This window comes from Delphinapterus leucas, chromosome 6 (assembly GCF_059928025.1).
Source record: "Delphinapterus leucas isolate spDelLeu-1000000601 "Yukka" chromosome 6, BTC_Dleu_Yukka2, whole genome shotgun sequence".
Taxonomy (NCBI): Eukaryota; Metazoa; Chordata; class Mammalia; order Artiodactyla; family Monodontidae; genus Delphinapterus; species Delphinapterus leucas.
The window spans coordinates 16,763,474-16,777,694 of record NC_143134.1 but is presented as its reverse complement, the minus strand read 5'-3'; the positions used below and the strand labels follow the sequence as shown (position 1 = coordinate 16,777,694).

The 14,221-nt window shown below is 44.6% G+C and overlaps 1 protein-coding gene across 4 annotated transcripts in view; it reads left to right on the top strand.

Moving 5' to 3' along the window:
• The window catches only part of MSRA (methionine sulfoxide reductase A), a 383,087-nt gene that overhangs the window by 133,272 nt on the left and 235,594 nt on the right, over positions 1-14,221 (top strand). For all 4 annotated transcript variants that reach the window (XM_089912744.1, XM_089912747.1, XM_089912746.1 and 1 more), the window contains exon 2: positions 12,935-13,003. In XM_089912744.1, the coding sequence (XP_089768870.1) occupies positions 12,935-13,003 (69 nt within the window). The remainder of the gene's footprint in view (positions 1-12,934; positions 13,004-14,221) is intronic.

Here is a 14,221-nt window from a genome sequence, read left to right as displayed (position 1 = left end):
CCCATGAAGCTGGAATCAAGATGTCAGCTGTGTTGCATCTTCTGAAGGCTCAACTTCAGGAGGATCTGTGCTCTAGCTCTCTGAGGCCTGCCAACATGTGAGCTTGAGAGCAATCCTTTCCCAGTTGAGCCTTCAGATGAGACTACAGCCCCAGCCAGCACCTTGATTCCAACTTGTAGGAGACCCTGAGCCAGAACTACCCAGCTTTACATCCTCAACTGTAATGAGACCACTGAATTTAACTTGTACTTAGCCTTTGAGCAGTGAGATTTCCTCCTCTTTTGGGGGAAAAAAAATCTCCTTTCTACAGTGATGAATAAAGTGGAGATTTCTTTCTATGGTCAAGTTAGTAGCTGGACAGAAATGTTTTCTTTTGTCCAGATGTAGCTTACAGCCAACTTGGCTGGTGTGAAAGCGTGTGTTCTTAGTGTTGTAGGGTAGAACTTAGAATGTATTTTCGCGCTGAGACAGTATCTCATAAACGGTGGTTAGAATCCTAGAAAGAGTTATATTTGAGACTCATTATAGGTTGAGTAGGCCCTTGTGGGCTAGCTCACCACCATTTATAACAGCATGTTCATGAGAAAATGGATTCTATATCCCAGATGTCCATCTCTTAAACATGCTTTTGAAATGTGACTCATTTTAAAGTTGGGGACTTGCCTGTATTTCATTAGCTCCTCTCCAGCTACCTTCCACACAATAGTTTACATTTTGAGCTATCAGCCTTTTGGGAAGATAAAGTGGCAGAAAATAGACATGACTATAATTTACTCCTAGCACTAAGAGCCTGGCAGACCTATCAAGGAATAATTTTACTCAAAATCAGATTTTCTGCAGGGCCTGCACTGAAGTCCCTTTATAGTTGAGTTATACGAGGTCACAGTCATCTCCTTTTGTAGAATTCTAGGGTCTTAATCAGGTCCTTCCACAATCACTCGATAAGATTTAGTACATGAGAATGTACTAAAATGAGAAATATTCTTGGCTTGCTTTATATCCCCACCACCCACAACCCATATCTCTACGAAGCTGATGGCCTTCCAGCTGGGAGAGACCATCATTCAGGCCCTGGGTGGGCTCAGTGGAAGGCTGCTTGCCTTGGCCTCCCACGTGCTTGATATTTTCAGACACGACTCTCATTTTATTCAGCAGTGCTCCAGTCAGTCATTAGAGAATTCATCCCGGAATCAGCCCATCACTTGAATATCCAAGGATATGCTTGAGCCCATATTCAAGGAAGATAACCCAATAGGCTTTGCTCTGCCCCTTCTAGTCCCTGTCCCTTCATTAAGTCAGGTGACCAAAAGCATGTTTGAAGAGCCACCCTGTCTCCACTGAGCTTCCCTGAGTTAAGATGTTCAGTTTTATGTCACTCTTTCATGGTAGACAAGTATAAAAAGCATCATAAAATGACTTTCTGTGTCATTTGTAGAACTGTAGTTGAAGATTTTGTCCATCATATTTCCTAATATGAATATGCACTGGGTTGACAAATGCCCCTTAATCAGCCATGTGACCAAACCTGCTCTCTCAGGACACCAGTCCTTGGGGGACATCTTCAAAGTGGACGAGCTACGTGTGCTGTTGCTCTAGTAAGAGCCGAATTCAAGAAAATTTCACCGGCTTTTTGGAAATCAGTGGAAGGTTTCACAGTAAAAACTTGATTTATCTTTTTTTTTTTTGAGGGCAATATAGAATGTTTCAACCGCTTTTAAAATTATGAATGGTGAGCATAATTCCTGTTCAGTAAATCTAAAATAGATTTTCAAATATCCTTGTCTTCTGTTGTGGAGAAAAATTACAAGGGAGAGAGAAACAGAAAGGATGAGAAACAGGAGGGACAGAGAAATAATTAAAATACATACCAAATTCCAGAAAGGCAAAGTACTGCTCATGTACCAGTCTGCTTGCCTCCCTCCCTGCTTTCTTCCCTTCCTCCCTCACTTTATCTTTCTCTATCTGCCTCCTTTCTTCCCTCCTCCCCTCCCTCTCTCTTCTTTCCTATAAAATAAAGTCAAACCTAGAAATACCTTTTATTTTTAGGTAAATAATATTTTAATACCATCTAAAATTTGTAATGGTTGATCCTCTTAAAATCCTTTTCCTTTTGAAAGGAGGACAATTAACATACTGCTTGGAGAAGGCAGATCAATTTCAGAGAGGAAATGGAGTGATAACTATCTTGAGGCCTTTTAAGATACTATGAACTATCCAGAATTTTAAAGCCTGGTAGCAGTTCTGCTGCTTTGAGATACAAGTGGAATCATCTTGGCTGTTGGTCCTGAGCCTGGATAAAATGTAAGCATCAGCCTGATCTGAGCCCAGGGGCTGATTGCCCGCCACTGGCCACTCATGCGTCTCAGCAATGCCCTCAGCCCTGGGAAGAGGCTCTCAGGCTGCAGGTGTAATCACGGGGTAGCAAAGACTGGGGACATTAAAATGTTTTTTATTTCTATTTTCAAGGAAGTAATGTATCACATGGAACAAAATTCAAAAGGTAGAAATAGAATATTAAAAAAAGAAATTGTAGCATATTATACACATTATCTTGCCTGTTGAGTTTTTCCCCCAGTTAACACTGCATCTTGTAGATAGTTCTATGTCTTTACCTATAGAGTTACCTCATTCTTTATAATCGTGCATATTGTTCCACATTATAGACTATTTTATGTAAAAGGTTGGTGCCAATCTCTTTACAAACAATCCTGAAATGACTGTCTTTGCACATGAACAAAATGTATTGTAGGAGCTAATCGGTGATGAATCTTGTTAATGGTCAGTGTTAATGTTCCATCTCCTTATCAATATTTTATTCCCCTCAGACTCTTCTGTCTCTTTCTCCTTACCACCACCAACAGTAATAACTTAATAAATTGAAAATGTATTGATTTAAATGGAAGTCAAATTGACATCCATGTTTATATCCATGACTGTTCCTCTTTCTTTCTAATTAAAGTCCCGTATTTAGCTGTATCTCCTTCATTTCTAATGTCAAAAGATAATTGAGACAAGTTCCCTGTAAGGCTTGTAACAACATATTCCATTTTTGATTAGGAGCTTCCACTTAGAAATAAAGTCATAATTCATTTTCAGGAAAGAACAGGCACAGAAAGCAGATAGGCCTGGCCTTACCCTGGTGCCGGCCTGTGTGGTGTGCTGAGGAGGATCTTGTGGGGGAAAGACTGGTGTTGGTCTGGGACAGATTGCAAGGGGAGGTCTGGCCCGTCAGGCACAGCTGAGCAGAGGGCCCGGTCATTTATCACTGTCACGGGGGTGGAGACGGGGGAAGGGGAGTCACTGGACCATCCCTGCCCATCGGCGGCCTGACAGCAGACGCGCTTCACTCAACTTCCAGGCAGATGCTGCACCGTCAAGGGGCTCTTTCCTGCTGGAGGCCGCTGACCTGGTCACAAGGAATGAGGAAGGAGACCACGGCTTGCTACGGCGCTTTGCTCAAGCCCTGCGCCGCTTCCTCTCAGGGTGTGTATACAGTGTGTGTAAGAGCATAATCAGTGGTCTTAGAGGCATACACCGAGGCTCCAAAGTGTTACTAGACTCTGATGATGGGATGAGAGCATACCTCTGTGGGGCTCATGCTTTAATTACATTTCCAGGACTTGGATGCTCTGCACAGCGCTGATTATTTTCATACGGGCAAACGCTGTAGTAGACGTGGAGGGGACTAAAGCAACGCAAGCCGGGGACACCAAGTCTTTGAAGGGCAACGATTTTTACAACAATACTAAAAAGTATGATCTCTGTGTGATCCTTTATAGATACATTTAACATTCATCTTCAAAATCTAAAATATGTTTTAGGATCAATAGGAAACGTACCTTAGAAATCATTTTGGTGTACAGCCACCTTTATTTATTTACTTATTTATTTATTTTTGGCTGTGCTGGGTCTTCGTTGCTGCGCGTGGGCTTTCTCTAGTTGTGGCGAGCGGGGGCTACTCTTCGTTGTGGTGCGCGGGCGTCTCATTGTGGTGGCTTCTCTTGTTGTGGAGCACGAGCTCTAGGCGCGTGGGCTTCAGTAGTTCTGGCACGCGGGCTCAGTAGTTGTGGCTCACGGGCTTAGCTGCTCCGCGGCATGTGGGATCTTCCCGGACCAGGGCTCGAACCCGTGTCCCCTGCACTGGCAGGCGGATTCTTAACCACTGCGCCACCAGGGAAGTCCCTACAGCCACAGTTTTTAACACAACTGTTTTCAGCACTGTTATTCACGGAGATGTCACATTCATCAAGCTGACATGTAGATTTTAATCCTTCAAGTAACCTTATTTTAAATGGAATTTCTAGTCTCAAGATTGTCTAATTTTGGTAGTCATTAGGAATTACATGTGTTAAGAGGAGGCAGGGAGATTTCATAAAAGTCAGGTGGAAATTTTTCCATCAATTAATATTATATGCTTATCACAGATGCCTAAATTAGACATGATTCTTAAATGTGGTAATTAATAACAGTATTACACGAGTGAAAATGGAATCCTTCTAAAAATGAAATGAATGATGATGGAATGCTTTTCTTGGGATAATGCAGTGTGAATGCTTTTCTTGGGATAATGCAGTGTGAATCGGGAACTCATGCTCGTCTGATAATCATGGGGTAACAGGATGTGTTAAAGAGCTGTAGGCAGTGCCGCTGACACAGGAGCCTCCGTAGGTGTACCTGGTCAGCAGCTCTAACAAGTGGGGCAGGCGTAGTGCTGGTCAGTGAAGGATGAAGAGAAGGCAGGCGTTGTCTTACTATCTTACTGCATGACCGACAGTAAGCCCAGTGCCTGGCACATAAGCCATGTTCAGTCATTGTTTCCTGAACTGTGATGTTATTTGGATGGAATATGGATCCCTGTGCCTGGACTTGCTGGAGCAGATATGTCCCCCCAAGTCCCTCTGTCAGCCTTCTTTTCTCCTTCCCCCACACGCCTGCCGATGAGTTCATAAGCTCCGGAGCCCTGTGCATCTTGGCAGCAGCGGCCTCATCAGGGAATTTAATAAGGCAGTCAGGCAGCTGGGTCGAGTTGGTCCTGAAGTCCCTGAGCGTCCCCGGAGCTGTTCACCCAGGGGGCCTTGTGTTAAGGAGCAAGCGAGCGTTCAAGGTACTTAAAACCCTGGAAGGAAAAGGGTCCTCATGCCATCAAGCAGGAAGTGATCTGCTCATCGGTTTTTCTCACTTAAGAGAGTTTCAGTGGTTTCTCTTGCTCTGTCTCCTTCTCAAAGAGAACAGAGGAATGGGACTCAAAGGAAAACATTTAGATTTGTACAACTTGAAAATATACCTAATAGGATCTAGATTTCCTCTTTTGTCTTGCTATTCTCCACTTAACTCTATATTATTACTATTTCCTGACACCGTGGAAGAAACCTTTTTATGATCATACTTTTAAAATTATGAGGTAATATTGCATCTGAGGACTGTGCTACAATTTACTTCATTATCCCCCTTTTGTTGGGCCATATAGTTTTTTTATGGATTTTCACTGTTATAAACAATTCTGCTATAAACATCTTTGGAAACCTTTGCCTCACTTCTGATTATTTCCTAAGGTAGAAATAATTTAAAAGCTTTTGACATTCTTGATGCATATTGCCAGACTACTTTCCAAATAGATTGTAGCATTCCCACTTCCATAAACAGTATATGAGAAAGCCCGTGTCTCTACACCCTCATTGGTACTTGGCATTGGTTTTGTAATTTTGCCATTTTCACGAATTAAAAATAGTATCTCATTGTGTGGTTGAGCATCTACTCATGTATGTGTTTGTTATTGATATATTTAATTTTTTATGTGTAGTCTGTCTTCCTATCATTCTCCACTTTCTCTCTGGCAGTGGAATCACTGTCTTTTACAGAATCATGGAAGCCTGCTTAGGAACGTACGGAAATAATTCTGACACTGTTTTCTAGGGCATCTGGTCCACCTCCTGCCCTCTCATTGTGGGCATCCCTGTGGTCACTCTCCTTTACTCTCCTGTACCGTCTTGTGGGGACACAGCAGGATCATTCTGGGCCAGTTTTCCTTAGGAACAGGAAAGGGCTGGTGTCTGAGGCCTTGTGCACTTGGCGTTGCTGTTCCGGGTTTAGAGTCACACTCGTGGTCTTGTGCCCTGAGCAGACCTCAGAAAACACAGCAGGCACATCACGAAAAGTAAAAATGTCCTCTGCGTGCATAATGCTTTATTTTTAAAACATACTCTCATCCTCAGCTCACTCTTCTGGCCAGAAATTTCCTCTTAGGATTTCTCTCAATAAATTTGTTGATTAAATGGATCTCCTTGAGTGTAGGGTCTATGAAGTTTATCTTTCTTCCCACAGCAGCTGGTACCTGGCACATACTAAACACGTAACTGCTAGTGGGTCTGAGCCGTAAGCTCCACCATTTGGAGCTGATGCCTCACCAAACGTGTCCTCACTGAGGCTGAGCCCAGCCTTGCTCTGCCCTGTCCTGCCCCGTCACTGTGCCATTCGGGCTGTGCTGCAGGGGGACCCCGGAGGCGCAAGGCTGCCTGAGCCCGAGGAATCACCACCTTCACTGGCCAAGAGCTGGTCTTCAGTTTGTTGTCCCTGGAGCAAAGGGAAAAGGCATTAACTGGAGGAAGGACAGCGGCTGGGGCATAAGGATAAAATCCTCAATGACAGGTGAATTTTTGTTTTAGTGCTACAATCTAAAATGTTCTCATCTGATTTTCCTGCCTTTTCCATCACATATTTTTTGCTTTTAGGGCGGCTCCCACTTAGATACACAGTCACAGGTCACCATGGGAGGAAGGCAGTGCGGGCTGGCCCTCCTCACCCCCTGGAGCTCTGAGGGGAGCGCTCGTCTCCGGGTGTTCACAGTAGTGGGGGACCTTCGTCTCATTCGTGCCGTTGCCTTTGCTGGGGACTCCTCTCCAGCCTCTCCTAGCCACAGACTCCACCTGCCTCTAGTCGTGTACCTCACCAATCGGTAGGAAGGACTCCAGCTTCCTTGGACACAGGATGGGTGGAGAGCAGAGGTCGGCCCTCCCCGTAACTTGCCCACCGCCATGTAACTTCCCCCCTCCCCCTCCTCACATACAGAGTACACCCTGGATTAACATTCACCTTAAAACACCATAGCCAAAGTAACAGGCACTGTAAGGAACAAAAATATGATAGAAGCACAGTGCCTCTGGGCAGAGGGGGCCAGAAGCATCATCGCCTGCCCTCTCCCAGTGCACCTGTCCTATATTTGGGTGACTGGGCTGCAGGTGCATCCCCAGAACTCCTGCTGCCCTTTCTTTCCAAATCAACAGTCATCAGTTCATCCTTACAGCGCTGTGAAGGGCACCTTGGCAGGACCAGGGCCCAGGATGCTTAGTCAGTGTGATCAAAGGACCCTCTGCTGGAGACAGAGCCTCGTCCAAGGCTTAGGCTTGTGGGCCAGATATGAACCCGCCTTAGTTCCAGTCTGACTTGTCCTTGAGACACCAGGGATTTGGGATCTAGAGAAAGAGCCACAAGGAAACAGACAAGGGGAGGGACTGTGAGACCATGTTTGGTTTGGGGGCCTGACAGATTTGTGTTACCTTATTCGTGAAATAAATGCACTCTTACTCCAGCCCCAAACTGAACCTAATCACCGATGAGCTTCATAGCGGCGTGAATGACTGATAGTAACACAGGACGAGTATGTGTTGGGTTTTGTGGGGTGAATAACATGACAGGGAGGGGCAGGCACCACTAGATGGTCTGCAGCTCTGAGGCTTCAGTCCAATATACAGCTCTTCCAGTCCTGGGATGATTTTGCGCCCAGCAGTGGACCTGGACTCCCAGGACAGCAGCAGCAGTTCCTGGGATCTCCAATTAGGTGGTGTCGCCATGGTCACCTAGACTGGAGGGGCTTGGCCCTACAGGAGAATCCTGAGGACCTGGGGGCCCACCCTCCAGTCCCCCACTTCCCTGCCATTTACCTATAAGTCCCTCCGACAACCTTACCCAGAAGATAGGAATTTTAGCTCTCAGCTTGAGCACAGGACGTGGTGCTAATCACCGGTTGGTTTATGTCTGCATTTGCATTATTGCAGGTGCATTATTGAACTGTTTTATTGTATTTTTCTGAAGGAAGAAAACAGTCATAAAGTCTGAAGTGCATTAGACATTCATAAAACAAAACAAAACAAGCAACAGCGTCAGTATCATCTTCTAAAGCTTTTTAAGTGCCCCCCAAATCCCCTTCAAAATCTCTCCGATAGTTGACTTTGACCCAATCGTGCTCTAATTAACCTCGCTGCTCCTCGAGCACTGGGCTTTCAAGATAAATGGAAATCTGTTCCTCGTCCTCACATGCCCTTGACCGAGGACACGTCATGGCCATCAGTAGAGGTTGTCTTCCTGGAGCGTGGGGCTTTAGAACATGCTCCCACGGAGCCCAACCAGCCAGATGGGAGGTGTCCACCCTGCTGTGGCCAGGCAACAGATGCCCCTGTCACAGACCCCCTCCTGTTTCCGTGTCATGCTCTGCTGGTAATCAATAGTTAGTGCCCAGTCAATGAGTGACTTTTCTGTTTAGTCAGTTTGATTGTTTCTGTGGTGAAATGTGCCACCAATTTTGAAAAAAAAATGACAAATGCTGATTAGGTTCCCAGGTGAGTCTCCCCACCCCCAGTCTTATTTGACCTTTAGAATATGTTTAAAGGGTCTCTGGTTCTTTGGCCCCCAAGTCCTGTACTTGCCTCAGCAGAGTTTCAATGGGAAAATGCCCTCGGTTTGCAGGACTGGCACTGCCATTGCTTGGTTTTTAAAAACTCCGTGTTCTCTCCTCATGGAATGGAAAGTAGCGCTCAGATTTTCCTCCATTCTTTTATCAGTAAAGCTGTGTAGAGTTTTGGAGATTTTCAAAGAGTCTTTTTAAAAATTGCCCTGTATTATGTAGAAATGAGAAAGAAAATGGCTTTTCTTTGTACCATCTTTCTGTTCTATTCACTTAGACCAGGAATAACAAAGTGATTTCATCACACATGCCCCCCCCCCCCGAAGGAATAAGAGACTCTGTGGGGTGCTAAGTTGAGAAAAGATTTTGTGGTCATATTTGGGGATCATGAAAGTCTGCTGTGATTGGTTAATGATGTCTGCCACGGGCATGAAAGCGGAGGAGAAGTAAATATGTGCCATGTATTTGTCATTCCTGACTCAGATCTTGTGAAAAACAAAGTTCACATGTAAATGGTAATACTAGCCTAACAGTTAAGTAATGTGTACTGCATGCCAGGCACTGTTCTAAGTGCTTTGCATGTATTAATTCATTTGATTCTCAAAGCAACCCACAAAGTAGGTACAAATGAGTAAACCCTTACAAATGAGGCAACGGAGGCACGAGGAAACGGAGGCACAACGAGGCTAAGTTGCTAAGCCAAGGTCATACAGCTAGGAAGGGGAAGAGCTGAGATTCAGGGTCAGGCAGTTTTGTTCCTTAGCCCTGGATACTGTGCTGTCTCTCCTTGGCTAATGCTGTGCCTTTGCTGTCCAGGGACTGGTGTATGGGTCAGCTGTGGTTCAGGAGAAAATGCAAAATGAAGTAAACAGGGCTTGTTATCTTTGGGCCTCAGGCTCTAGAATGAAAGATAAGACAGAGTCCCGGGGAACTTTGGCACTGAGGAGAGAGTTGCATGTGAATCCTCCTTCCTCTCCGGGTAGGATTTCCAATCTTTCCACATCCATTTTCTCAGATGAGAGTAGGTGGATGGGAAGGGAAGAGGAGTGGCATTTAAGGACTAGAACAGAAGAGTTCCTTGATCACCAGGCCACCTGGTTGGGGAGACTCTGAGTGGCCATTTTCAATGATCATTTTTATGTAAGGGACACATGTACATATAAAGAGAGATATATGTTTAGCGTATCAAATAATATATCTTTCATAATGGCTGAAGAGAGACTTTTTAGTAGTTTGTTTTCCTTCGTTAATTTAGCAACTATTTATTGAACACCTATGCTGGGTCCCACAGTGTGCTGTAATTGTGGAAACAGTGAACCAATATGAGCCCTGCCTTCTCTGAGCTTGTAGTCTACTTGCTGGAATAATGACTAAGTGTAAGGTGCAGCCCTGACTGTAGTAGAGGGAATGAGGGACTGAGGTGGCCGGACCATGTGGGTTTTTGAAGCTGCATTAAAGAGTTCTGACTTTAGCCTAAGAGCAGTGGGAAGCCATGGAAAGTGGGGTAGAGGGTCGGGGACTTTGTGTTATATAATCTGAGTTAAAAGATAATTGTGGCGACACCGAGAAGAATGAATTAGAAAGGGGATGTGGAAGACCTAGAGGTGCTTGTAGGCGTGCAGGCAAGGAGGCCATAGGAGGTGGGACTAGGGTGGCTTGGATGGTGAAGGGAAGAAGGGGAAGGACTCTAAAGATATCTGGAAGGCAAAATTAGCCAGATTTGGTGATAGATTAGATATGGGTAGCGAGGGAGAGAGAATGGGCAAGGATGCCTATAAAGTAGGAGGATGGTGGTCCTATTCCCAGAGGTAGGGATGCTGGAGGAGGGTCAGGTTTGGAGTGGAAGGATATCCTGCTGCATTGGAGGTGCTTTTGAGCTGTCCCAGAGGAGAAGTCAAATAGGCCACGCTCTTTATGGTAAGTGTGTAGTGTTTCGACTGGACTATACATAAGTCCTGATGGACTGTCCTGGGAAACTAAGTACTGCAGGAAAAATTTTAGAAATCTATAATTTTGTTGACTTTAAAAATCCAAACAAACATATTTTCATCTAGGAAATAAGAATCTGACAAAGACAATTGATAGAGATAAATATCTTGCATAATCTTCCTAGTTATTTTTGTTTTTGCATATTTCTCTGCCAGTCTTTTCCCATAAGCATTCACATTTTTGTTAGTTGTTATTATAGTCTACATTCAGCGTGTAATAGAATTGTTTTCACTTACTGTTATCCCAAATATTTTTTCACATTTCAATATATCTCTCAAATTCTATATTTAAAATGTTGCATGATAGTCCATGCTTGTGATAAATCGTGAATTATAATTTTCTAAGCTATTTCTCTGTTTCTGGATATTTAGTTGCTTTAAAGATTTCTTTATTACCAGTAATACCTTAATAAATATTTTTATGTCTACCACCTTTTTTTTTTCTCGCGCATTTTTCCTTAGATTAAATTTTTATGAGTGGGATTAGTGGGTTAGAGTTTGAATGGGTTTACAACTCTTGATATGTGTAAAGGCAAACGTTTTAAAACCTCTGACAGGGGCTTTGGGGTCCTAACTGTAGAACAGAGCTGTGGCCTCCATGTGGAGACCCATCACATTCCTTTGGATTCCGTAACGAATGGTCCTAACCATATCTGAGCACTGTCCAAGGTCCCAGGGCCACCTGTGACCTTCCCTCTTGCATCTGCTGATGGTGCCAGGCTTGTTCTCTGGTTCAGCCTGGCTCCTCGCCTTCTCCCAGCTATTCTGTCTGTTCTTCAGGTAGTGCCACCATTCCTCAAGAATCCGTGGAAGCCGCTGAACTGACGGTATCCTGAAGGGATCGTCTAGCTAGGCTGAGCCTCGTAAGCCTTCAGGTTCTAAAATATTTGCAGTAGTGCTGCGGAGGCTGCCTAGGGTCCCCATGGATTTGGATGGGGTTCTCAAGACCTTCCATGACCTGGTGCCTGCCTACCAATCCCTCCTGAAGTGCCATTGCTTCTCAACATGTCTCCTCTACTGCACCCAGACTAGACTCTAGTCTGGCCCAGGATGATGCCTTGGTTGCATCTACTCCTGGCTCTCACTCGAGTTGCTCCCTCACCCTCTGCCTTTCCAAACCCTGCTCCTCCTTTTAGACTCGACACTAGTTGCAGTTCCTCCAGGCCCTGGCTCTGCCTTGCAGCTTGCTGTCCCTCTGCTGCAAACTCTTACAGTACCTTTAGTCCCCACTCCAGGACTTAGCACACAATTGTAAGCTTTCTGGTTAAGTTCATTCTTGAAATTTTTACCTCTGGAAGATAATTGTACACTCCTTGAGGGCAAGAGCCATGTCAGTCTTCCCCTCTAGATGCCTCAGAGCCTAGCTTTGGTGCTGAGCCCTGTGCAGAGCTCAATAAATCTAATGTGACCCATGAAATCAAAATATAAGTGCACCATGATGCAGTGTCAAAGTGTTTTAGACATTCTTTTCTTATGTATTTTCAACATAAATGCCCATATTCAGACATTCCTGAGGATCTTCTTAGACTACTCGTAGACGGACCATGCTCAGATCTTCTCTATCTGGTTGCAGTTTGGGGGTTATAAAAATAAGTTCATGTTGGAAAACCATAAGCTGGTCACTTTTTGTTTCTAAGTCCTTGATGATGCACTCGGGTGGGAAGGGTGATTGGTGGAGGTGATGAGGGTGGATGACAAGTAGTAAGAAACACTGGAATGCAAGCCTGTCTGGTCGTTAAAAGGCAAGCGTCTCTGGCCCCTGGAACAGTGCTTGACTTGTGAAATGATGTCTTCTGGTATTCTGGTTCTTGAAAAATTGGTCCCAGGCTTACCCTGCTGTCTTTACAGCTCACTTTACTTCTGGTCATCAGGAGTCCTCAGGGGAAGCCGCCTCGATGCACCCTGGAATCCCGAGCTGTCCTTGTTGTCCAGGGCATGGCCTGGCACACAGGGGACCCTCTGGCCGGGAGTCAGGAGCTTCCAGGCTGGGCTGGCTCTGCTGCCCCCCGCTGCATGGCTCTGCACGTGCTTGGGTCTGGGCATGCTCACTTGTAAAACGCTGTGCCTGAATCAGGCCATCTCTAGGCTCTTTTGTAACTGAGATTAAAAACAAAATAGTTGAAACTCTCTTAAGAGGGTGAGCTTTGGTACCGTTGCTAACTAAAAATGAGAACTGGGCTCTCTGACACATTTAATGACATGTGTTAGTATGTGTGTAGAACTTTACACTTAACTTGCATTTCTTTCTTTCTTTCTTTTTTTTTTCTAGCCAAACATCATGTCAATGGCAACAGAACAGTTGAACCTTTCCCAGAGGGAACACAGATGGCTCTATTTGGTAAGATAACAACTCTGAAAGAAAACCCAAATTGTGTGCAAAGACTAGTGCCAAGTTTCTGAGTTTTAGCAAGTGTCCTCAGGGCTTCAAAATCTGGGCTCTTCTAGATATTTACAAGTCGTTGCAGCCAAAAAACTATCAAGTTCTTAGTATATCTGGGATCAGAAAAGCTCATTCTATAGAATTTAGTATGCTTTCCTTTCTCACTTTGCAAATCAAATCTCAAACTGTGTATTTACTATTTCTTATGTCCACACTGTGAATTAACCTGATAATTTAGGAGTTGAGTTCTTCTTTCCCAGGAAGGATTTTTTTCCCATATATATATATATATCTTTATTAAAGCTGGGATTCAAGGAGTTTTGAGATGTTATTCCACAAAAAGCAATAATCAATCTAATTGAATGGTCTCTTTCTCTTCCATTATGAATTGAGCATATTCCTTTGTTTGTTTGTTTCTTCTGCTTCCTTCCCCTTAGCCTTTAGACAGATTCTATCATCTCTTTCATCCTAAAAACCTGAATTCCCCTTTCTTCATGCCCCCCTCCAGCTTCCGTCTTCCCCTGGTCCTGATGGAAGTCTCCTACAAGGGCTTTTGATTTAAAACTGCTTTAGGCATTGAAGTGTCTTTGAGCCAGAAATTAGCCTCCTGACAACACTGTCTCTAAATTAGCATATTCAGGATGAAATGTTTCCCTAATGCCAGAGTTAGTCATCACTGATGATTAACAGTTGGAGAGTTATGAAACAGGGACCCACTTCTGCCTAGGTGTTTGTAAATCTTGCTCTGTATGGGCTATCACCTTTTAAAATGTACTGGTTAGTGATTAGGAGTTATTATGTTCAGAAATTTAAATGGAGGGCTTCCCTGATGGCGCAGTGGTTGAGAGTCCGCCTGCCGATGCAGGGGGCACGAAGGGGACACGGGTTTGTGCCCCGGTCCGGGAAGATCCCACATGCCGCGGAGCGGCTGGGCCCGTGAGCCATGGCCGCTGAGCCTGCGCGTCCGGAGCCTGTGCTCCGCAACGGGAGAGGCCGCAACAGTGAGAGGCCCACGTACCGCAAAAAAAAAAAAAGGAAATTTAAATGGAGAATTTGGTTTTTGAAGAAAAAATCATCAATGGTCACTATAAGAAGTCGGCTAACTATTTGATTTGTTAAATTTCCTCTGAGAAATTATGTTCAGATGATGCCATCTTACTTAAGTTGTAGGCCTAG